This window comes from Rosa rugosa, chromosome 5 (genome assembly GCF_958449725.1).
Source record: "Rosa rugosa chromosome 5, drRosRugo1.1, whole genome shotgun sequence".
In the NCBI taxonomy this organism is placed as follows: Eukaryota; Viridiplantae; Streptophyta; class Magnoliopsida; order Rosales; family Rosaceae; genus Rosa; species Rosa rugosa.
This window is the reverse complement of record NC_084824.1, coordinates 10872788-10895023: the sequence shown is the minus strand read 5'-3', so window position 1 is coordinate 10895023 and position 22236 is coordinate 10872788. Positions and strand designations below refer to the sequence as shown.

The window sequence follows — 22236 nt, the reverse complement described above, 5'->3', positions numbered from 1 at the left end:
TTTTGTTTAGGAATGCCAAAGGGGGAGATTGTTAGTATAAATGTTGGCATTCCTTCTTCACAAAACTCTACTCATTAAAGAAGCCCAAGGTTGCAGCCCAAGCCCATAATTGTTTAATTACAATTGTTGTGGTTGCCTTGCTGTCAGCTTCCCATCTTAGCATGATTGCAACTTGCTTCTTCTTCAAAGACCCACGTGAAGACTTGAAGATCAGTTTGCTGGCAGCTTCCCCACCTTAGCTTGATAGAGAAATTGCAACTTAATTACTTCCTCTTCTCTTGTGTGTGGCTACCTTGCTGTCAAAAGCCAAAGGCAAAGTTTGAAGACTAGTTCAATTAGAACTTGCTACCTCATCAGTTTGCTGCTTTGCTACCGTGCTGTTGTGCTTCCCCATCCCATCTCATATTGCTGTCTTGTCCAAGATCAAGCTTAAATCTTGAAGATCAAAAGAAGACCCATCTTCATCATGGCTCCGGTAAGCTCTTGCATGACATCTCTTTCACAAAACCATGGGTTTTTCATGGGTTCCATTCTTGTGTCAGTTTTGATTAAGGAGCTTGAGTGTTTTGGGTTCTTGAATTGGTATTCCCAATTGAAATTAGGAGCATGGGTTTACATGGGCAATCTGAAATTATGGGTATGGGTTTACCTACTCCAATTGAGATTAAGGGTTCTTTGAGTGAACTGTCCCTTCTCTTCTTCCTCTATATATATGGGTTCTCTGTTCCATTTCGGTTATTGAAAACACTTGTGTTTCAGTCCCTTTGTTTATCAAGAGTTTATCTCTTTGGTTTTCTGCTTTTCAAAATGTCTTGTTCCATGTTGAAAACAATTTGAAAAACACAAAACCATTCATGCATATTCATCTCTTGCATCCCATGAGTTCAGTTGGGTATTGCAAACTTCAAAGGTGAAATCTCCAAGAAGGACTTGCTGCGTTCATAGCTTGTTTCATAGTTGGGATTTCAAAGTGTATCACTTGTATAAACAATTAGCAAGGAGTGATTACCACAGCCTAGTGAGTCAGTCTAGGAAGGATTGCCGCGTCCAGTTCAATCCCTGTGTTGTAAACTTGTAATTTGTTTTTCATAGTGATTTGGTTTTGGTCTTTCAAGAGTAAAGGCCACGCAAATGTTTTCCCTTGATAGGGTTTTACTGCGTTAACAAAACATGTGTTCTTTATTGCTTTAGTTGGTTTGTTGAATTTACAATACAATCTTGTCATTATCAGTTCTCAGGATTGATCACCCTGTTGCAATCCCTGAGAAAATTTTTGAACGAAAAAATTGGCTGTGAGCCTATTCACCCCCCCTCTAGGCTCCTTCTAGGAACATCAATTTACACTCTAAATTTAACCAGCATTGACATACAAAGTTAAATGATTAAATTGTATCATCCAGCATAAAATGTGGTGCTTCAACATAGGAAAATGCTAATGCACATTCAGATTGTAATGGTGAAAATTCACAGTAGTGAAAATTAAATGGAAACATTGAAGTTTGTGGTATGATACAGTGATAAACTAAACAAGTAAGCGCCATCCTCTAGTTACAATTACTCAGTTGGGACAGAAAGCCTTACAAGTGTATTCCTCTATCATCGGCCCTTCAACGTCTTCACACACACAGAACAAAAGCGTTTTCAGGTACTTCTTCTGCAAGGCGTTGTATACACCTACCAATACATTCAACAATAAGTTAACTAATAGCCAAACAAGAAATGAAAATCTCAGGGGAAAAAAAAAAAAAGTGAAACAACATCAAAACTGTAAGCTCATCCAAATCAGTTAACTCCGATTCATACCTTTCTCCATCCAATCAATAAGTCTGCGAGACTCTGCATCCACTGGCATTAGCTTTTTGATCTTCATCTCTGTTGAAGATGCCAAAAATTCATCACAAATCACAAAACCGAGTTTCATCTATAGCAAAAAATAGCAACAAAATCTAATTTACCAAACAGATCTACCTAAAGCAGGAACAGATTTATCGTTGAAATACTTCTCCGGAAAAAGGCCTCGGATGTAACTGATATTGAATATAGCGATGCGAAGCAGGTTCCTCGTCTAACATCCACAGCAAACACTATAGTATTCACTCTCAGACTCCAAATTCACATAACTATTGCTATTTTCCTCATCGCAGTCATACAAAACTTAACGCCTAGCCATTAATCATGATAATCTAGGGTTTCTTCAACCAAAATTCAATTGAATTAGCAATCGTTAAACTACGAGCAACAACTAGTATTTCTATGACTGTATGAGATCGTTAATTACCAGAAGAAGCGATTCCTGCTCGGTAATCTCCGCCTCCTTCAGTTTTTGCGCCACAACCTGTAAACGAAATTATCAAGTAAATAGTGAGATTAAGACTGAATTAAGCTTTGAAAGCAGTACGGATCAGATCGACGAAGATGGCTGAGTACAAAGGAAGAGCTCAGAGATCTTCCGAAGCTTACCATGGCTTCAGCGTTATCGGAGAAATGAGAGAATCGGAGCAAGAGAGATAGAGAGAGAAGAGAGAGCTCTGCGTTTGGGTTAAGCGACGAAAAATTTGAAATGAAGCGAGAGGAAATGGGGGGAGGGGGGGGGGGGGGGGTGTGGGGTGTGTGTTGGCGGGACTCTGAAATTGATCGCAATTTATTACTAGTTAACCAATGCCAAAAGCGTGACTCCACCGAGTCCACTCTTGGAAGTCAAAACGAATTGCCAGCTTGTTATGGTGAAATGAGATACAAAGTCCTCTTTTTTTTTTTTGTGAACGAAAATGTAACCTCTCAAAATCTCACTCTTTTTTTTTTAGGGAAAATGCTCATTTACCCAATTTTAGTTTAAAATTTGCCCACTTGCTCCACCAACTGTTTTTTAACCCCATTTACCCAAAACACTCTAAGGGATTATTTCCCCTTTACCCAATTAATTCTTTTTTATTTTTTATTTAGACTTTTTTGCCCTCTCCTTCTTTTTCACTTAGAGGTAGAAGTCATCCTCCACCTTGCCGGCCTCTGGTGACCAGTGGCAGGGCGCCGGCGACCGGTGACCGGAATCCGGCGAACGCTGACCGGAATCCGGCGACCGGTCCCTAATAATATCCAGTAACCATATTATTGCCCCCCAGTAATCATATTATTGCCCCCCAATAATCATATTATTGCCTCCCAAAAATCATATTATTGCCGCCCAGTGAATTGTATGAACTCCCAAAACCAAAATGAATATACTACAGGCACAATTGATCAATTTATAATCATATTATTGGCTCCCAATAATCATATTATTGCCTCCCAAGAATCATATTATTGTCCCCCAATACAAAGTCCAATGTCTCTACTGCCTCCCAATAGACCACCAAAAATGCACCATTTTGTATGATTCACAGATAATTTGACTTTAATACACAGAAAACAACAGGTAACTTATCAAAACACCACACTATAGTGATCCTTGTCCCTCATATCAAAGTCTACGGGGGGCCAATAATGTGTCTACTGCCCCCCAGTAAACCATCAAACAAACCCCACAGTTACATTGCAATGTCAGATTACTCACATTGTTGAACAGATAGTAGATCATTCAAAAAAAAAAAAAAAGATGCTATTCCTTAAAACTCCATAGCCATCTCCACAACACCGTTCTTCAATTCGTCTTCGGTGACCTTCGCTTATCGCCTCCTTCTTCAATCTCTTACGGTTCACATTCACCGGAAGCTCATTCTAGGTCTTCCTGGCCTGGGTTCGACCCAACGAACAGGAGACCTTCGCCTGAGCCAATGTGAAGGTCAATTCGCGCTTCAGCCCCGATCGTTCACCAGCGGGATGCTCTACATGCAGAACGACCTCGACATGGCCGCCGCGTCCCTCACCAACAGCTCCGCGACCTCAAGCTGCTGCTCAGATCTGGCGTGCTCCGTCGTCTCGCCCCTCGCCGCTCCAAACATTGAGTCGCGCAAGGCGGTGTTCGAATCCGGGGCTACCAAATTGAAAGAGAAGGCGGCAATCACAGTCGAGGCCCTCACCGCCGACCCTGAAAACATCTGGGCTGTTTCGGCATACGGCGGCGTGTCAGTCTTCATGGGCGCCTCCTCCGGCGATGCAGATCCACTCAGTCGGCGCCTCCTCCATTTGCCGCCTTTTCTGGAAATATGATGCCGTGCCGGAGATTCTTGCTCTCTGTCATTGTTTTAGGTGTGTGTGTGAGAGAGAGAGAGATGGAGAGAGAGAAAGAGAGAGAGGGAGCGTCTGAGAGGAGTCGAGAGAGAGAATATGTTGGGAGAGTAGTTTGTTAATTAAAATGATGGTAAAATTGTCATTGTCATTTAAATTGGGTAAATGGGGTTAAAAACTCATTGGTGGAGTAAGTGGGCAATTTTTAGGCTGAAATTGGGTAAGTGGTCACGACCCCTTTTTTTTATTCTTGCAGGGTAAAAGCAATGACCGCTACAATTATTTTTAAGATTTACTTATATATGATAGATTTGGTTAAAGCCAAATGGTATTTTATTAGCTGCGCAACATGTTACTCTTATATAGTCTTATTCTTACTAATAAGCACGGATGGTAAATAAATAATGCTTTTAAAAGCTCTTTAATTGCTTGTGAGTAGGGCTGTTAATGGGTCGTGTTGGGTTGGGTTCGTGTCGGGTCAAGGTATTTATCGTGTCGCAGGAGACAAACCCAAACCCAAACCCAACCCATTTAATAACCGTGTCAAAAATTTAAACTCAAACCCAACCTATTTATTAAACGGGTTACCTGTTTCCAACCCGCTTAACCCATTTAATAGATAGGTCGTGTCGTGTTAGACAAAATGACTCATTTAAGGGTTAGCAATGCGACCCATTTAACTAAAAAAATGCATAAATTGATTAAATTTACTAAAAACTCCACAAGACGAAGAATATAAATATTAAATCCAATGATTATAAAGCAAAATATTTCAAATTGTCTAATCATATGATCAAATACTCCCAACGTCCAAAATTTCAAGATGAAGTATAGCATAATCGGGTTATACGGGTTCACTTCGTGTTGGCGGGTTAACCCATGGCCGACCCATTTAATAAATGGGTCATGGCGGGTTGACCCACGACTGACCCGCTTTTTAATCGTGTGGGTTCAACCCGCTTTTTAATCGTGCGGGTTCAACCCGCTTTATTTCATGCGGGTTTCGAGTCGTGTTATCGGGTCGTGTCGGAATTGACAGCTCTACTTGTGAGATTATGATTTGCCGATATAGACAATGTTTTAAAAATCTTTAGGCAAGTGGATAGAGCGGTGGCCGGTAAATAAACTATGGTTTAAAAGCTTTATGCCTGTCAAACCGCAATATTGTATGTATATGTTCTAACAATCTTAGATAATAGTCGAGCGATTATAAGACAACCAATCATCTTGAATCAAGTCGGACTTGAAGCTTATCAAAATGTCACTTGACAAAATGATATTGAGTGCTCAATGACATTTAGAGTCTCAATCACTCAAATGCATTAATAATGGAAGAGAATATTTGCGTGAACTTTCTGACTGTGAAAAGACTATATGTAGCAGTAAAATTAATTTATGAACTTCACACCCTTCTAACTTTAGAGGAGCTGGGAAGCCCCATTATTCAAATACCCTCGAACATTTTTTTTTTCCTACCTCTCTCTAAAAACTCTAACCCTAAGGCCGCGTTCACCGTATGGTGCAAAATTGGTCTCGTCCGGTGGCGCCCGGGCGTTGGGGGTGGCCTCCGGCCTCACCGCTGTCTTGGAGTGTGCTGCCGGACGGGAGATCGATAGCTACTGCCCTTGGGACTCTGTCGGAGAAGGTTTTTTCTCGGTTTTGTCAGTTTTGGTTTGGCTGGGCTGGAGGCGAAGGTGGTGGGTTGTGTCGTTACAGGCTGGTTGTCAATCCTCGTGGAGGTTTTTCGTGGATCGACTGCGCCGATATGGGTTTTTTTCGATCAGTGGCGGTGCGGGGCTGTGAGGAACCAGATCGGAGACTGTGTTTGTTTGGTGGTGATGCAGGTCGGCGATGTACTCGAGACGGTTGGATCGCTGCCATGGTGGTGTCATCCTGACGAGGCGGGTTGGCGGCAGGGATCAGACCAAACTCGGCCGGAAAGTAACGCATGACGAGGGTTGGGAGCAGATGGTGGACTGGGCCCAAACCAGGTTGACGGCCCGTGGGTGATCTTCTTGGCTGACTACCATTTTGGGCTTCAAGTTGTTGGGCTCGGGTTTACCCTAGTCCATAAACTTCTAAAATTGGGCTAGGGTTTAGGCCCTTGGCCCAACCCTATGTTTTTAGCTTTTTTGTCTAATTACACTAAGTTCCCTTGTATTAGGAACCTAACGAGTGTTTGTTTTAGGCTTGTCTATTCGCTGTGTTTTTCCATAGCTTATAGGCTCGCTTTTATGCAAGCGATAAGTTCAAACTGTGGCTCCTTCACGAATCCTTGTCTTGACCATTGTTATGTGTCAGCGAGTGGGTATGTAATGGCCTTCTTGGCATGCGCTATTATTATCAATGGAATTCCATTATTTAAAAAAAAAAAAAAAACTTTAGAGGAGCTGGACTCATAACAGAACTTGGAGCCTGACAACACTTATTTCACCTTGGTAGTGAACCCAGCCAATTCACCATAACTAGTGTCCAGAAAATCACCAATTAGCCTGCTGATACTTGGACAAAGGGAATCGCGTACAAACAACTAATTATATCTATTTTTTATATTTTTTTGAAAAGGGGATTGGAACCCAGTCACGCTGGGAGGCTCATCCCCACACCCATATTATTTATTAAAGATTAACGCAGCGAGGGGAACGTAATAACTGATCAAGTACCTGTAGCTCAACCTAATCCTGAACATCCTCAGCCTAGAAGATCACAGAGAGCAAGAAAACCAACTTATGGGGGGGGGGGAAGAGAGTGATTACATTGTTTATCTGCAAGAAGCAGAAATTGAAATGGACTGTGCAGAGGACAATGATCCAACTACATTTAATCACGCCATTGAAAGTAGTGAATCTCATCAATGGCAGCTGCAATGGAAGCAGAAATTGAATCCATGAGCCAAAATGCAGTTTGGGAATTAGTTGAACCTGACCCTAATCAGAAACCTATAGGTTGTAAATGGGTTTTCAAAACCAAAAGAGATGTAAATGGCAATGTAGAGAGACATAAAGCAAGATTAGTTGCCAAGGGTTTCACACAGAAGGAGGGCATTGACTTTACTGAGACTTTTTCTCTAGTTTCTACAAAAGACTCGTTTAGGATAATCATGGCTTTAGTGGCTCATTTTGATATGGAGCTGCACCAGATGGATGTTAAAACAGCTTTCTTGAATGGTGAACTAGATGAAGTGATTTATATGAGGCAGCCAGAAGGGTTTGTACAAGCTGGAAGTGAAAAATTAGTGTGTAAGTTAAGAAAATCAATTTATGGCCTTAAACAAGCTTCTAGACAGTGGTACAAGAAATTTGATTCTGTGATTTCTACTTTTGGATTTATAGAAAATCTTGTTGATGAGTGTGTTTATTTGAAGACAGTTGGGAATAATTTTATTTTTCTGGTACTCTATGTGGATGATATACTTTTGGCTAGCAGTAACATTAAATTGCTTAAAGATACCAAGAGTTTTCTGTCAAGGAATTTTGACATGAAAGACTTAGGAGAAGCATCCTATGTACTAGGTATTGAGATTAAACGAGATAGGGCACAGAGACTACTTGGTTTGTCTCAACAGAATTATGTTACCAAAATTCTAAAGAGATTTGGTATGGAGAAGTGTGCAGCTGGAGAAGTCCCCATGTCCAAAGGAGATAAGCTAACTAAGAAGCAAAGTCCCAAAAGTGATGTTGAGAAAGAAAATATGGAGTCAAAGCCTTATGCTAGACTTGTAGGAAGTCTCATGTATGCACAAGTCTGCACTAGGCTAGACTTGTCTTTTGCAGTAGGGATTTTGTCAAGATTTCAGTCTAATCCAGGCCATGAGCATTGGGTAGCTGGGAAGAAAGTGTTGAGATACCTGCAGAGAACTAAAAGCCACATGCTAGTTTATAGGCAAGTGGAGGATCTAAAACTCATTGGATTCTCATACTCGGATTTTGCAGGGAATTATCCAGACTCCAAGAAGTCGACTTGTGGATATGTATTCATGCTTGCAGGAGGTGCTATTTCTTGGAAAACCATGAAGCAAACTCTTGTTTCAACTTCTACTATGCAAGCCGAATTTATTGCAGTATATGAAACTGTGTGTGAAGGACTTTGGATTAGGAATTTTTTGATGCAGACCAAAGTGTTACGTCACATTGTGGCTGGTACACTTGTGATCTATTGTGACAATGAAGCAGCTGTTTTCTTTAGCAAGAACAGTAAAATATCAAATAATTCCAAACACATTGATTTAAAGTATTACAGTGTTAGAGAAAGGGTAAAGCATGGTGAAATAGCTGTTTTGAGTATTGACACTAATTCACAGCTAGCAGATCCCTTCACCAAGGCCTTGTCAGTAGCAGCATTCCAGAAGCATACAGCAAGCATTAGAGTTTTAGCTAATCTAGATGCTTAGGTTCAGTAGAGAGTTAGTCCAGTTGGAGCATTTAAAATTCTAAGGTTTTTTGAGTTCTTGTATTTTCAGTTGTGATCTTTTGACTTTATTTATCACAACTTATTTGTAATGGCAGTTTATTATTATCAATAAAATTTTTGAGGTATTTCCAGTTACGGTTTTGCTGCAGCTTTATTGTTTCATTTTGGAAATTATCATCTTGTTTTGAATATCATACTTGCTATCAGATGGCTTAAATCATGTATAGCATGATGTTAAGGTTCAAGCAATAATTTTAAGCCATCAGTGTTCAGTAAATTTGCTTGAGTTTCTGGTTTAAGAAACATAAAGTAGGACCTGGTATATGCCTTCTTGTTGATACACATTAGCATATATCGTATCACTTCTAGATTGACATATGTAGGTTGCAGGAGCTTATGTTTGTGGTTTTGAAACTCTGCATTTTTGTTAAAATGTATACTGTTTCTTGCTCTGCATAAGTAACTGTGATCTGACCATGTTGGAATGGATTTCTGGTTTGAATTGTTGTCTGGCGCGCACTTCAGTAAGTTAAATAGATTATGGCATTTTCTGGTGCAAGTTATCAAGGTTAATATGTGTCAGTCCAAGGGGGAGATTGTTAGAATCAAATATGGACTTGTCACACATTAACATTAAGTATATTGATAATTAGCTAAATGTCAAATCTAGTTTAACATGGACACAAACTCAAATCAATACTTGTAACTTAATGGAAGAGTGTATCTATTCATTAAGGTAAGTAATCCTATTCTTAGTCTCTGCAAGAAAGACTACAATGAAGTGTTACATTAAGAATCTGCTTAAGATGGAATCCATGCCAGTAATTGTTGAAGGTAAGTCTTGATTCTTATGTGATTATTGTCAAGCTTGTATGCATATGATTGTGAGCATGTATATGGTTTTTACACCTTCACCTCTCAATGACGCATGGCATTCCACACAGCCATGCACGTCACCATTCAACACTGCACCCTTAGGTAGAACTAGATCCATACCGTTAGGCCGCCCGGTGTAGTGGAATCCAACTTCGGTTGACCGACATCCAACGACAAACTAGCCAATGCTGCCGCCAGAGCCATGCGCTGCAGCTTCTCCTTTTCTTTCACCAGGAAACCATCATAGCCCATAGCATCGTGTTCAAACAATCCACAGTCCCTGCAAAAGCCTTTCACTTTCTCATAAATCAGTGTGATCTCAGGTTCAATCGAAGCAGAGAACTCGAAGAGCATCCAGGTTCTCATGCGTCTTCGAGTATCAAAAATTAACTGGATCCGCTGCTCCTCCTTCTTTTGCCGGAACGCCGGCTGATCGAAGTGAATCACCTAACCAATCGAAGACCCAATCAGCATTAGGGCTGCCTTGCTTCCGAGTGCAACAGGCAACCCCTTGATCACCACCCAAGGGAACCGCCTCCACCGAGCCAACACCATCATAAGCTCCAACCACCAACATTGTATTCTTATAGAACCAAGGTCCACCATGAAGAGCCTGATTCCGATCGGCTTCCCGATCAAACTGGAACAAGAAACGATCTCCAGCATCATGGATAGAGAGGCCAGATTTGATGCGCCAAATTGAGGGGATAGTGCCTTTGAAGCCAGGAAACCTAGCTTTTGGACCAAGCAAGCGGTCAACCATATACCAATGGTTGTCTTGCAAAGTCGCCGTTCCCGCCGAGCCCAACGTCATACGAGCAGAATCTGAAGGGTTGAGAGCGGCCATGAGAGCAGTAGAATCCGACATGAGATCTAGGTTGAAAGTTTGGGTATTTTGTCAAAGAAAAGTTTCAATGAGAAACCCTAGCAGAGAAGACGGCTAGGTCATATATCCAAGTGATTGGAACATTGTTCCCAGTGCAAGGTACTTATTAATTGGCAAAACTAGGAAGTTATTATATTATAAACTTTCTTATCCACAGAATTTTTTTATTGAAGACGAGAAATGCACAAAGAAATATCAATTACATCTTAATCATAATGAAGAAAATAACCATATATAATCATGTGATTCATTTAATTGTGAAACTGGGCTGAGAACTGAGAGGGGGTGTCCAATCAATTGAGTTTGGTCAGTTTACCGTTTCAAAGGTTAATTAATTATATGCTACTTAAGAAGACGAGTCCTGGAACCATGGGGGGTCTGGACCCTCCCGGACCTTCATATAGTTCCGCCACTGGGCTCATGGGTGTGAGACACAGGAATCACACAATCTGATGTTGGCTTCATTTCATTTCTTAACATTCGAGTTTCAACATCACTAATTTCAAATGCTTACAGCATGTTGTTATAACTATAGTCACCACAAAAGTGTACTAATCCAAGTTCTACTGGTAGTTAAACACTAGCAAAGAAAAGGCAGCCCATGGTAGGCGGCATTGGCAAATTCTGAAAATTTTCAGAGGGCTTGAGATTTCTGGCGCTTTGTGTACTGAAGAATAGGCTCCTTGACCTACAGAAGAGGGAAAAGATTGTATTTTCATTAGTCCTATTGCCTGTGATACAAATCAGAGCAAACCATTCTATCATGAGGAGGTTGAATCATATTCATACCATGCTTGTTTTCCTGGAACGCTTGTCTTGCGTCGACCTACTACTGCACATCACTCTCTCATCTTCATCACAGTAGTTTGTGTTGCAATTTGCTCTGTTTTCATCATTACCAGGTGCAAAACTCTCTCTTGAAATTTCTGGCTGCAAAGTTTCCACAAAACATTTATTAGTTTAGAGTTGAAACAGCTCAGTTGCAGGAGAAAACTAACACGAAATGGAAGTGTAGAAGCATAAGCACTAGACACTCACCTGAGCCCGGCTTGTGGGGGTGTTTCCATGCTCCTTTCTTATTGAAGTAGTCTGCTCACTCCTCATTGGACTCTGTTCATTTGAATTAGCCCTTATTCTCATGCGTGTCAGATCTGATCCAATGGAGTGGAGCGCACCGCATGTGGATGTGTCTCTGTAGTTACTAGCTAATAACAAAAGCATTTTGTAGGTATAAGTATTAAGCCGGTAATGTAAAGAACCAGGTGAACCACTTGAGCCTCAAACACAGTTTTCCTGCATAAAAGAACTTCTGCTTCTTACCAATTGGATAAAAATCTTGATGATTCGACTTGCTTTGGGGCTCAATGTTGTCCACATCCTGTTCATTTACAAAGTCAGAGAGCAGTATAGGATACATTTCAAAAAAGATTTGCAGACAAGTTTGTAGAAATACCATTGCATCATAATTCAAAGCTTTCTGGACTTCAATAAGCTTTTTCTTGGTAATATCAGAATGGAGCACACGCTTTCCTGGAATGAAAAGTAGTGAGGACAAGATTTGATTATGCATAAGTAATAGCGTACAAAGCTTTTAAAATGGCTCAAACTGAACAGATTGCTCACCTAGCCTTCGATTTCCCTTGGCTTCAACCAAACCTTCTTGCACCATCTTATCAATCATCTTGCGCACAGTATTCTGATTTGCTTCTCCTCCAAGCTTGTTCTGAAGCTTCGCAATTGACACATACTGCATTGGAAGAACATGATAGAGTGCCTGCGATAGAAAACAATGTCACCTGATATGATATTGTATAAAAAATGCAGGTCACTCCCAACAATAAACTTGTTTCCTCCTAAGAGGAATATAATGCATTATCATCATTCAATATACAGACCGCGTGATCTTAATCTTAGATTCACAGAAAAGTCATCAGACCATACAAATAATTGATGAATTGGGAGTAAATTTTCAAAATGCTAGTACTTCATATACACATAAGTATGACAAGACAGGAATCACAATCACCTTCATGTACAAGTGATCATTGGCGTTTGGAGTTTTTTCACTATCAGGGACCACTTGACAGTCCATTTCTTTTTTTACCTTGATAAATTCATGATCAGACTTCTGCATTGTGAAATTCAAAAGGACAATTAGTTTGACTTGAAAGCAAGAAACAATCGAAAGAAAATTGAAATAGGACAAGAGGAAAAAACCTTCTTCCTGTTAATTGTGTAACTGTCCCCTCCAGTTTTTGATAGAACACCTTCAGCAACAAGCCTATCCATAATTTCTGCAGTCCAGCCAAAAAAAAACAAAATTTGTAAACCTCAAAAATAAGTAAAAAGAATGCAGCAGCAGGTATAAGTGCATTCTTCAGTTTACCTTCAGTCAGAACCTGCATGTTATAATACAGAGATGGAGTCAATATGATATACATTAAGAATCATACCAATAGATTAAAGAAAAGGAGAAAGCACAGCATGTTCTGTTAGCCAACTGTACCAACAGTCAGTTTTTGGCACAAATTCCAGGAGAGAATTGAACAGTTGAAATCCGTACCACTGAGATGTCTGGGAAATTCGAGAGAACATCAGTAACTTCAACATTGTCAAGATGGCTGCTACTGATCCAGTCCTTTATCCTAGAAAATTGCTGTTCATCTTCCTCTGGATCCTGAGTATCATCTGTAGCTGAATATTATAGAACAGATAGTTAGCCTAATACTACAGGAAAGTCACAAAGGAAGGAGATGTAAAGTTTTAGGAAACAAAGCCCATAAGTAGCTGATTAGTTAGCACAGATTCCAAGTTAAAGATTTCTTTTTCACTCTCATTTTTCATGTGCAGATTGATCAGCTAACTTAGACGTGTAATTGATTTATTACCTTCATCATCCATGCTGTTAACTTCCTGAGGTATGCTGTTATCCTCCTGTGGTTGTCGCTTAGCTGTCAAGAAAACCATAGTTACTCCACAACAACTCAGACCAAAGCTCACAGGAAGTGGGAATTATAGTATAAGGATTATATAAATCTACAACTCTTACCTATGGGGGCAACTATATATCGATCCTCTTGTGATTGGTTAACCTAGAAATTATATACAAAGCATATCATCACTATCAGTGTTGGCAGCATAAGCCAAAGTAGATAGTTGATGAAACTCATAACATCAGTTTTACCTCACTGTCAGTTTCAGAAGAGTCATCCCTTTGCATGGAGTCAGCTCCTAAGCTCACTTCATCATCTTGATTATCATCATTTTCATCCTCACAGGGATCAAGCACGCTCTTTACCTGTATAAATACAAAGTAACACTAACTCAATCTGGCACAGGAAAAGGAGGATCTTAGTTTTTGCCATTCCAAAATAAAATCCTTATTCCTTACCTTGAGAGCTAAGACAAGATGCTTGCTGTTCACATTCCCGACCTCCAGTTTCAAAGGATTCTTTGTCCATGGGTTATGAGTTTCTTCTTCTGTGCAACATCTGAAGAATGGAGGCTCATAATCTACTGGCTGAAATGTCAGAAAACTCCGTGAGCTTTTGGCACGCAAAGTCATTAGACAAACAAAGAGGAGCATCGATCAAAAAGACATGGAGCTGAATTATGAAAGCAATTAAAGAGGTATACCGTCACATCATCATAATATAGGAGTTTCATCAGTATGGTGCGCTGAAACAAACATGAAATCACAAAATTGTAAATTGATTTACCAAAGCAACAAAGTCTTCTTGAACTTTGCATTAATGCTAAAAACAAACACAGCTGTGTAGGAACTAAAACAAATTGTAGATGCACCTCTTCAGGCATCCTATCCAGAGTTCTCATCAGTTGAACCAGTGTGCGGACCATTTTACAAGCAGAACTTCTGCACATTACCATAGTCCAACAGACTCAGAAATTGAGAACCAAACAGCAAGAGAATAAGAATGAAATCTAGTACAACTTTGGACCAAAAGTCACCTCATCTGGTTGGGGGTAATTTCTGCTGTGGAGTCACACTTGAATGTTCCACCATGCTTCTTGTTTCCAGAGCGACTGATATTCATTGAAACCTCCTGGCTCTCGGAATTTGAGTAACTGAATGAAACTGCAGGTCAAGAGTAATATGAACAGATTAAATCTCTAAACAAGCATAAAACAGTTATTAGACACTTTTATTCACACACTAAATTCAACCAGCATGGAATCTGGTTCCTCACAGTCAATGGAATAGTACTTGTTTAAATTATAGCGGTTAGTGAGAACAGTAAGTAGTATTAACAACAAATTGCCTCTTCTCATGTAGAATTGATCAGATCTTAAATAGGGAATTAAGTAGTTTGCTGTAAGCCTTACATGCGTATTCCTCTATCATCGGCCCTTCAACCTCTTCACACACACAGAACAAAAGCGTTTTCAGGTACTTCTTCTGCAAGGCGTCATATACACCTACGAATACATTAAAAGATGAACGGATTGATAGCCAAACAAACAAACAAAAAACTAAAATCTCATAAAATGAAAGAAAACCAAAACCGGAAAGCTCATCCAAATCAATGTAGTCAGGTTATTCGTACCTTTCTCCATCCAATCAATAAGTCTGCGAGACTCTGCATCCATTGGCATTAGCTTTTTAATCTTCATCTCTGTTAAAGAAGCCAAGATTGCAATCAAAATCAACAACCGGCTTTTAAGTATGGCTAATAACAACGAAATCTAATTTACCAAACAGATCTACCTAAAGCAGGAACAGATTTATCATTGAAATACTTCTCCGGAAAAAGGCCTCTGATGTAACTGATATTGAATATAGCGATGCGAAGCAGGTTCCTCGTCTAACATTCACAGCAAATAGTAGAGAATTCAGACTCAAATTCACAGAATCATAGCTCAATTCCTCACCGCAGTTACAGAAAACTTAACATCTAACAATAAATTATATGAATCTAGGGTTTCTTCAACCAAAATTCAATTCTAAAATTCAAAGGCCTAATCACTACGATCGGTGACTACAAACAACGACGAAGAGTTCTTTCACTACGATCTAAAAGCGAGCGATGGTTGCTTACCAGAAGAAGCGAATCCTGCTCGGTGATCTCCGCCTCCTTCAGTTTTTGAGCCACAACCTGTAAACAAAAATATGAACTAACAGTGAGATTAACAGTGAATTAAGCTCTGACAACCGGCCGTACGATCAGAACGACGAAGATCGCTAAGTATAAACAACTTTCTCAGAGATCTTAGCTCACCATTTTCACCGTTCTCAGAGAAAACTGAGAGAGAGAGAGAGAGAGAGAGAGAGAGCTCCGCGTTTGCTCAACGCTCAACGAAATTTTGAAATTGTAACGGAAGAAAAGGAAAAGTTTGAAATGATATAAATAAAGAAATGAGAAAGAAGGCGGGACGTGACGAAAATTTTTAGCGGTGGTAAAAGTTACTTCAAAATTTACTGAGCATGAGGAATGCGTGAGGGGGGGAGTCGGTTGGAGAAAAAATCTAGCGGCTCCAGATTCAGCCACATCAGCCTCCAATCAACGGCTCTTAGGATAACAGATGAGGACTCACGCGGATCGATGACCTGGCTTTTTGTAAATATGCATTTTTCTTTATTTTCTTATTGGCTTTTTATTACTTCTTCTGTTTACACACCTTTTTTTTTTTTTTTGCTGAAAACGATTTGGCTCATGACATTATGAACTCAGTATAGATCATCTTGCTTGTTGGGTGAGAATCATACAATCTTATTTGGGATATGAGACACAGGTCAAAGACATACCCTTTCTCGACGTGGTTTTCGTCGAGAATCATTCCCTCCGATTGATCAACTGATCCCGAAACCAACTTCCATGTACAAGTATAGCAAGCCCCAGCTCTGCAAGAGTAAGGCAGCTCCAGCCCTGCATTCCGGAGTCAATGATGTCCACATCATCGGGGGGAACTAAGTTGTTCTCCTCACCGTTTGGTCCGATCAGTTTACTTTGACGCCTTAGGGATGCTCCTCACAGAACCAAATGTATAAGAGGTCTTGTTAACAAAGACGAAGGACCTGTTGGCTTTGCAGTTCTAAATGAGACTAATGCATTTGAAGTGTTTATAGTGGTCTTTTGAAGCTCAGACGCTGTCTATTCTGACTTTCTAAGTCTTATTAGGATTTATATACAGTTAAGTTGCAAGAGGCACTAAGAATCTGGGGAGTGCCTCTTCAAAGTTTCGTGCAGAACACAGAAACATCACCAAATTTACATGGATCTAATTTTCATCAACAAATAAACAGACAAACTGAATCACACATCTCACAGTGACAGAAGGTAGGCTTGGGCTTCCCAACATGAGTAATGGGGAAAATGCCTTCTGTAAAAGAGGTTTGTGAAATATCATAGAATAAAACTTGCCGTAACATTTATATCTACTTTTTTTCTAAATTCCTCTTCTACCATCAAAGACAACAAAAACTGTCAGTTATTTTGACATACAGACTTGTACAACAAAGAACATTCTTATTTCTAACACTTAAAACAACATATATAAACCTTTAAATTATCAAGAACCTTATTTCTAAGCTGATTATCTGTCAGCAGTTTACCAGTCTCCCTTGTATCTGACCCGCGTAACTTCACAACAAACAGAACACTGTTCCCAGTAGCAATAATCTAAAATTACAGGAAAACAGCTAAAAGAGATTTCAAACTGTAGAACTGGTCATTCACATTGGTACTAAAGAATCACCTCTATTTGAGTTTAGTGGATAATCAGCAGTAGCTATTTTCTCCCGGAGGTTGAATTTGTTTGCAATTAGCAGTCGAACATCTTCTACTCCAACCAAGCTTTCCAAAAAAGGAAGTAATGAAAGTAATTCTGTATCAGAACGATCATCAAACCAGCTCTCAATCGGTATTCCATTGTCCACTTGGAACCCAAATGCCTGAACAAAGTCAAGGAACAAAACTGTTATACCTAACAACAACAAAAATACTTTTGAGGACAATCATAACCCAGGTGTTTCCTCAATTCCTCCCGTGTTTGGCATAATTTTATAGTTCTATACATCCTTCACTTTGTGTAACTCGAAAATAGATCAATTTCAAGTGCATGACTAAGAACCCAGCTGTGCCACTAGAAATAGTCCAAGTGCATACTAATGATAATATTTTATATAGCATCATCAATTGCAGATGATCAAGCATCGACTCAAGAGGCTAGCTTGATGAATTTCATCAGAGTAGAGAAAGCCTCATTACAATTATCACCATATATCAGAGGCTAATCCAAACACAGTCCAAAACTATGCCCTCAAAAATATCCACTGATATACTATATTCAAAAATCGTGTTTGAGTGTAAGGGTCGTGCATACATGTAGTGAGACTATTATCTGAAGGAAGAAGGGAGGTTGGGAATAGTATACCTGTGGAGAGTTGTCGACTATGACAACACGTGCCAAATCACGGCCAAGAACCGACAAATCTTTGAGATAATTCCCCTCCACAAAAACACAGGAATCACGAAAAACACGATGGCGAAAAATCTTCCTCTTCGGATCCAGCACATTTAGAAGCTGCTCTGCATAGATACTTTGACTAGCTGTGAAGATAATGATCTCGAAAAGAAGCGAAACTCTGTCCAGAAAATCTCTGAGATGAGGACGGCATCGAACATATACTGTATGCTCTTGTAGGTTAAAATTTACGGGAAATGTGAAGTCTGCATCATCACAAGGTTCTAGTGTGGAATGTACCAGAGTTTCTGCCAAATCAAAGCCAGTTTCAGACACAAGACAAGACAATAATTCAATCTATACCCTCAACATGAAAATCAAGAACTCAATCTTGTGTCATATAAAGATTTTAGCCGAGATGACAGAAATGAATGCTAATCTACTCAAAATAGACAATTGGCACTCCTTACTCCTGGTAAGGAGTACACAATTGAACTAAATATTTATCAGATTTTCCATCAGATACAAAAAGCTAAGAGAGGATGCTCCTTCTCTGGAGAAAAATAGAGTTTAACACTCTAGGAGTATATTGGTAAAAACAAACAATTTTTTTTTTGGTCAAAAATGAATGGAAAATAACTGAAAGTCTGAAGGTTCTCAATGTGTATCAGATTACCATCACAGTAAATGATCAAAGCAAAACAAGCTGCAAGGTAATTACTGTCTCTAGACACATCCAGACTATTTTGGCAGATCAGAAGGGTAAGAGAAAACTGAGTGAAACACCAAGTGACATATCAAGCTTTAGCTTCATGAACAATGAGATGACAGATTAAAAAGGAATCCCCAAGTCAACAGCTGTGCAGATAATATTGTAAACCATAAAGAACACAGTAATTTTCATTATTCTCACCATCCAAGTCCAAAACAAGACTTGTAGGAGGACAACTTCGAGTCTGCTTAGGCAGCAGCAACGGCCGAAAAGTGGGGACAACTGAGGACAAGTCAGGTAAGTTCTTGATAAATAAGTAAGGATCAAAGTCATCAAATTCCTCGCTCTCATCATCATCCACGTACAAATCAGTTGACATAGGTTCCTGACCATGCTCATCTAAACATTCCAACTTGGAATTTTTCATGGCAAGATATATGGCTGAGACTTCAGAAGAAATATTGGTTGCCTCCACAACTGCATGACAAAAAGAATACTCATTACTTGTACCATGTATCTCATATTTCTGTGCATTCAATTTCGCTCAATGTATGTGTATTTGATTACATATTACCAGGACATGTTATAGTTACAGAAGATAATGAGTTCTCACAGTAGTTGTTCTCGTTTCGAACAGTGGACTCAGATGTCTCTTGGCCAACATAACCATGGTGTGCATCATCGGGTGAGTACTTTATTTCCATCTCTTTATGGAAATTGTGATCTCCATTTTGAAAGAATTTAACAAAATCAACTGAAAAAAATGAAAAAGAATAAGGTCATACGCAATCCTGAAACAATCACAGGGGTATTGATGAGATCTTTCTAACCATTGAAAGAAATACCACTACATAAACATAAGAACCAGTGAAGAAAGGTATGTTCAAATTTCATCTACCTCCATTGGCAGATTCTCCACCAGCATGTTTCGGTATGTGAAAGGCAGGAGAAAATATAGTTCCCAGAACGCAATCAGCAGCACCCTCCTCACAACCCTGCATTAGATTTGAAAAATTCACACAAATGCTCAAACAATGTTCTAATTCTTCTTTTACAGTTAGATAATTACCTTATTCTCTTTGCAATCATCACTTAAAGCATCATGCCCCAAACAAGCCCCGGCAGTCTCATTAAGCAGCAAGTCATAATTTGTACTTAAAGTGCTTGCAGTAACAGGCTCCTCATTCTTCTTATGAGTCCCACCTGAAAGTTGTTATGGGAAGATGACAGTTTAAATCAGCACTGGGAAATGTGATATCATAATTAATGTCTAATTCTTAATTGATGACCTTTTACGGTTGTGGATGCAAAATTCAATAGTATCAGAAAGTAAGTGAATCAACATCATGTAAGAGGATATTTATACCAATAGAACCTCAAAATAATAAACAAAACGAAAAGACCTCTTATAATTGCCAATATTGAAACTATCATACTCAGTGGGGCATGACCTAAGGCATGTCATGTCCAATGAGAACAGTCACCCCAGCATGTTTTTTTTTTGGGCCTTACGTGATGACAATTACCCAACTAATGGACACTGCTCCTAGTATTCACCAATGACCAACCCCACTTCAAGAAAGCCTAGTAAAACTAGACAAGACCGAAGCTTTAAATTTCCTTTGCAAAGTTTTCTTCTATAAAATACTTGGCAAGTGTTCCAAATCCCCAAACTTCACAAATACGAACAGCTGGAGCTCTTTGAACTTGGAAAACCAAGAAGGAACAAACTGAACCATTTTACTTCTACTTTCATTCATGTTATCTAATGACAAAAATCAAGTTTTCAAAAATATAAAATTTCATTGAGACAAATGTACATGTATTTTCTCAAGTTACAATTAATTCAATTCCCAAATTTTTTACTTATCAGTTCTAATCCTTTAAATCCCCAATGAGTTAATCCTGCGTCCACCAATGAGTATACAACCACTCTACACTGTATTAAAGTTGAAAGAAATGTGCTGGGATATTCACTCAGTATCAAACATGAGGTTTTTGCTAGAGAAAAAAGGTTGAGTAGGAGATCCACAAACAGAATGTTTGGGTGCACCACAACCTCAAAACTTTAATGGGTGCCACATTAGTATATATTGCATCCTCCAAGAATGAAGAAACTCTTCCAACTTTTTTCCTCAAAAATAGTGACAAGGCTACTTACCGAGTCTCTGCTTTCTGGATGAAGATGTAATCATATCTGTAACTTTGGTATCCAATACTTTGACATTTTCATGTGTTTTCTTCTGAGCTCTTGTAACCTTGGGACTGGTATGCTCTCTAGAAGCAGTTCTTCCAGAACTTTTTTTCCTTGTTTGCATTTCAACCTTGAACAAACTTGATTTTGAGAAGTCTGCAAATTCCAACTCTGAGTTAGATCCAGTTACACAACCAAGCTTCCAATTTTCATAATAGCATCCTATCTAGATTCCAAGAGTCAATGAAACTATATTGGCCAATAAACTAATTATGAGCAAGAAAAATCATGACTGAAAACTTCGGACAACCCAGAGATTTAGCCTTTCAATAATTTGCAAATGTAAATGGCAACAGGGATACTTCATTGAGCAAGAAATGATGAAACGAAAAAGAGAACCCAAAATTAGTAACCAAAATGCCATTAAATCAAGCTCAATAACATGGGAAAAACCATTTTTTCGATATAATGTGCTCGACTAGTTCCCTCATTTGGGAAATAATAACCTCACAATGACCAATTACAAAGGTCCAACTCAAAACCCTAGAAACCCACTATCAAAATATGCAAGCTTAGACCCCATAACCACATGAAATGAACTAACTTCACTTCGATTCTCAAGCACAGATCACCATTCCCCCCAAAATTGAACCACTCAAAACATCAAAACCATACAATTAACACACCCTTTGCTCCCCAAAACCCTAGAATCTAGCTCGAACAACCAAACCACTACCCCAGCAGCACCAGAACTTCAACTCATTCAAAACCAAAAGCAAGCATCAATTCCCACAATCCCTACCTGAACTGAAATCAAGCTGCCAAAATCCCAAACCCGAAGCGGCGGGCACAGTTCCCGAAACAGGGGTGGTGAATCGGCGAACGGAGAGGCGAGAAAGATCGCGGCTTTGTGAAGCTGGAGCAGAAACGAAACCCTAATTTTGATGAAAGAAGGGGTTTTGGGGTTTGGGATTTGAGAGCGTTTTCCCTCCAAGGTGTGGTGGTGTGGAAAAGAGAGGGAAAAGTCAGGAGGGATCGAAATTTTTATTTTGTCTGAAGGAAAAAAAGGATGACTCCCTAAATTTTCTCTGCAATTTTTAGAATTTATTTGCTGGAATTTTTCGGTGAATTCGTGATTTTCTCTTGCAGGGGATTCTACGGTCGGGGATGCCAGTGTGGGTCGGCACTCGCGGTGGGATGACTGACACGTGGTGGGTGTGGTATTTGGGCGGTGGTGATCGAGGGTTTGGGTTTGAAGTTGTGGGGGGTGAGAGTGGGTGAGGTACTGGTGGAGTGCTTTTTCTTCCACTCTTGCTGAAATTTTGGAAAGGGGAATCATTTTGTTGATGGAGATTTTGTCTTATTTTCATTTAGAGAGGTGCTTCTTTTTCTGGAAATCTTGAACTTGCCTCTCACTTTTTGGATATTCAACTGTGGCCCTGTAGTTTTCCCTATGTTTACAACAACCTACCTTTGGCCTTCATAGGAAAGAGCATGTTTAATTAGGAATTTATCACACTTTGATTTTGTTGTATTGGAGAATTTTTTTTTTTAAAGGGGTTTGGAATCAAG

The 22236-nt window shown here is 39.5% G+C and overlaps 3 protein-coding genes across 6 annotated transcripts in view; all 3 read right to left on the bottom strand.

The window, feature by feature from the left end:
* LOC133711190 (meiosis-specific protein ASY1-like) overlaps positions 1–2580 on the bottom strand; it is a 42828-nt gene extending 40248 nt beyond the window's left edge. The window contains exons 1-5 of the mRNA XM_062137346.1: positions 2461–2580; positions 2279–2335; positions 1969–2065; positions 1804–1872; positions 1582–1674 (exon numbers count right to left, since the gene is read on the bottom strand). Of these exons, the coding sequence (XP_061993330.1) occupies positions 1582–1674; positions 1804–1872; positions 1969–2065; positions 2279–2335; positions 2461–2463 (319 nt within the window). The 5' untranslated portion in view covers positions 2464–2580. The remainder of the gene's footprint in view (positions 1–1581; positions 1675–1803; positions 1873–1968; positions 2066–2278; positions 2336–2460) is intronic.
* An 8196-nt stretch (positions 2581–10776) lies between these two features.
* On the bottom strand, positions 10777–15705 carry LOC133710056 (meiosis-specific protein ASY1). Of its 3 annotated transcripts, none has more exons than XM_062136032.1 (22): positions 15574–15705; positions 15394–15450; positions 15063–15159; positions 14902–14970; positions 14681–14773; positions 14306–14432; positions 14141–14210; positions 13973–14014; positions 13728–13856; positions 13521–13634; positions 13386–13428; positions 13225–13287; positions 12900–13024; positions 12723–12735; positions 12554–12630; positions 12363–12464; positions 11960–12110; positions 11790–11866; positions 11657–11714; positions 11375–11541; positions 11126–11266; positions 10777–11024 (listed from the first exon to the last, which is right to left on the bottom strand). In XM_062136032.1, the coding sequence occupies exons 1-22, from the start codon at positions 15574–15576 to the stop codon at positions 10971–10973; spliced, it is 1872 nt and encodes a 623-aa protein (XP_061992016.1). In that variant the 5' UTR covers positions 15577–15705; the 3' UTR covers positions 10777–10970. The 3 variants fall into 3 exon arrangements, with proteins under 3 accessions (XP_061992016.1, XP_061992015.1, XP_061992017.1); XM_062136031.1 differs by having other exon boundaries at positions 12900–13030; positions 15574–15704; XM_062136033.1 differs by lacking the exon at positions 15063–15159 and having other exon boundaries at positions 12900–13030; positions 15574–15659.
* A 993-nt stretch (positions 15706–16698) lies between these two features.
* Positions 16699–21950, bottom strand: LOC133712078 (uncharacterized). 2 transcript variants are annotated; one of them, XM_062138153.1, is made up of 8 exons: positions 21467–21950; positions 20632–20820; positions 19540–19673; positions 19369–19465; positions 19045–19224; positions 18672–18947; positions 17729–18066; positions 16699–17246 (listed from the first exon to the last, which is right to left on the bottom strand). In XM_062138153.1, the coding sequence occupies exons 2-8, from the start codon at positions 20786–20788 to the stop codon at positions 17028–17030; spliced, it is 1401 nt and encodes a 466-aa protein (XP_061994137.1). In that variant the 5' UTR covers positions 20789–20820; positions 21467–21950; the 3' UTR covers positions 16699–17027. The 2 variants fall into 2 exon arrangements, with proteins under 2 accessions (XP_061994137.1, XP_061994138.1); XM_062138154.1 differs by having other exon boundaries at positions 19084–19224; positions 21467–21947.
* Between the last annotated feature and the right edge of the window lie 286 nt (positions 21951–22236).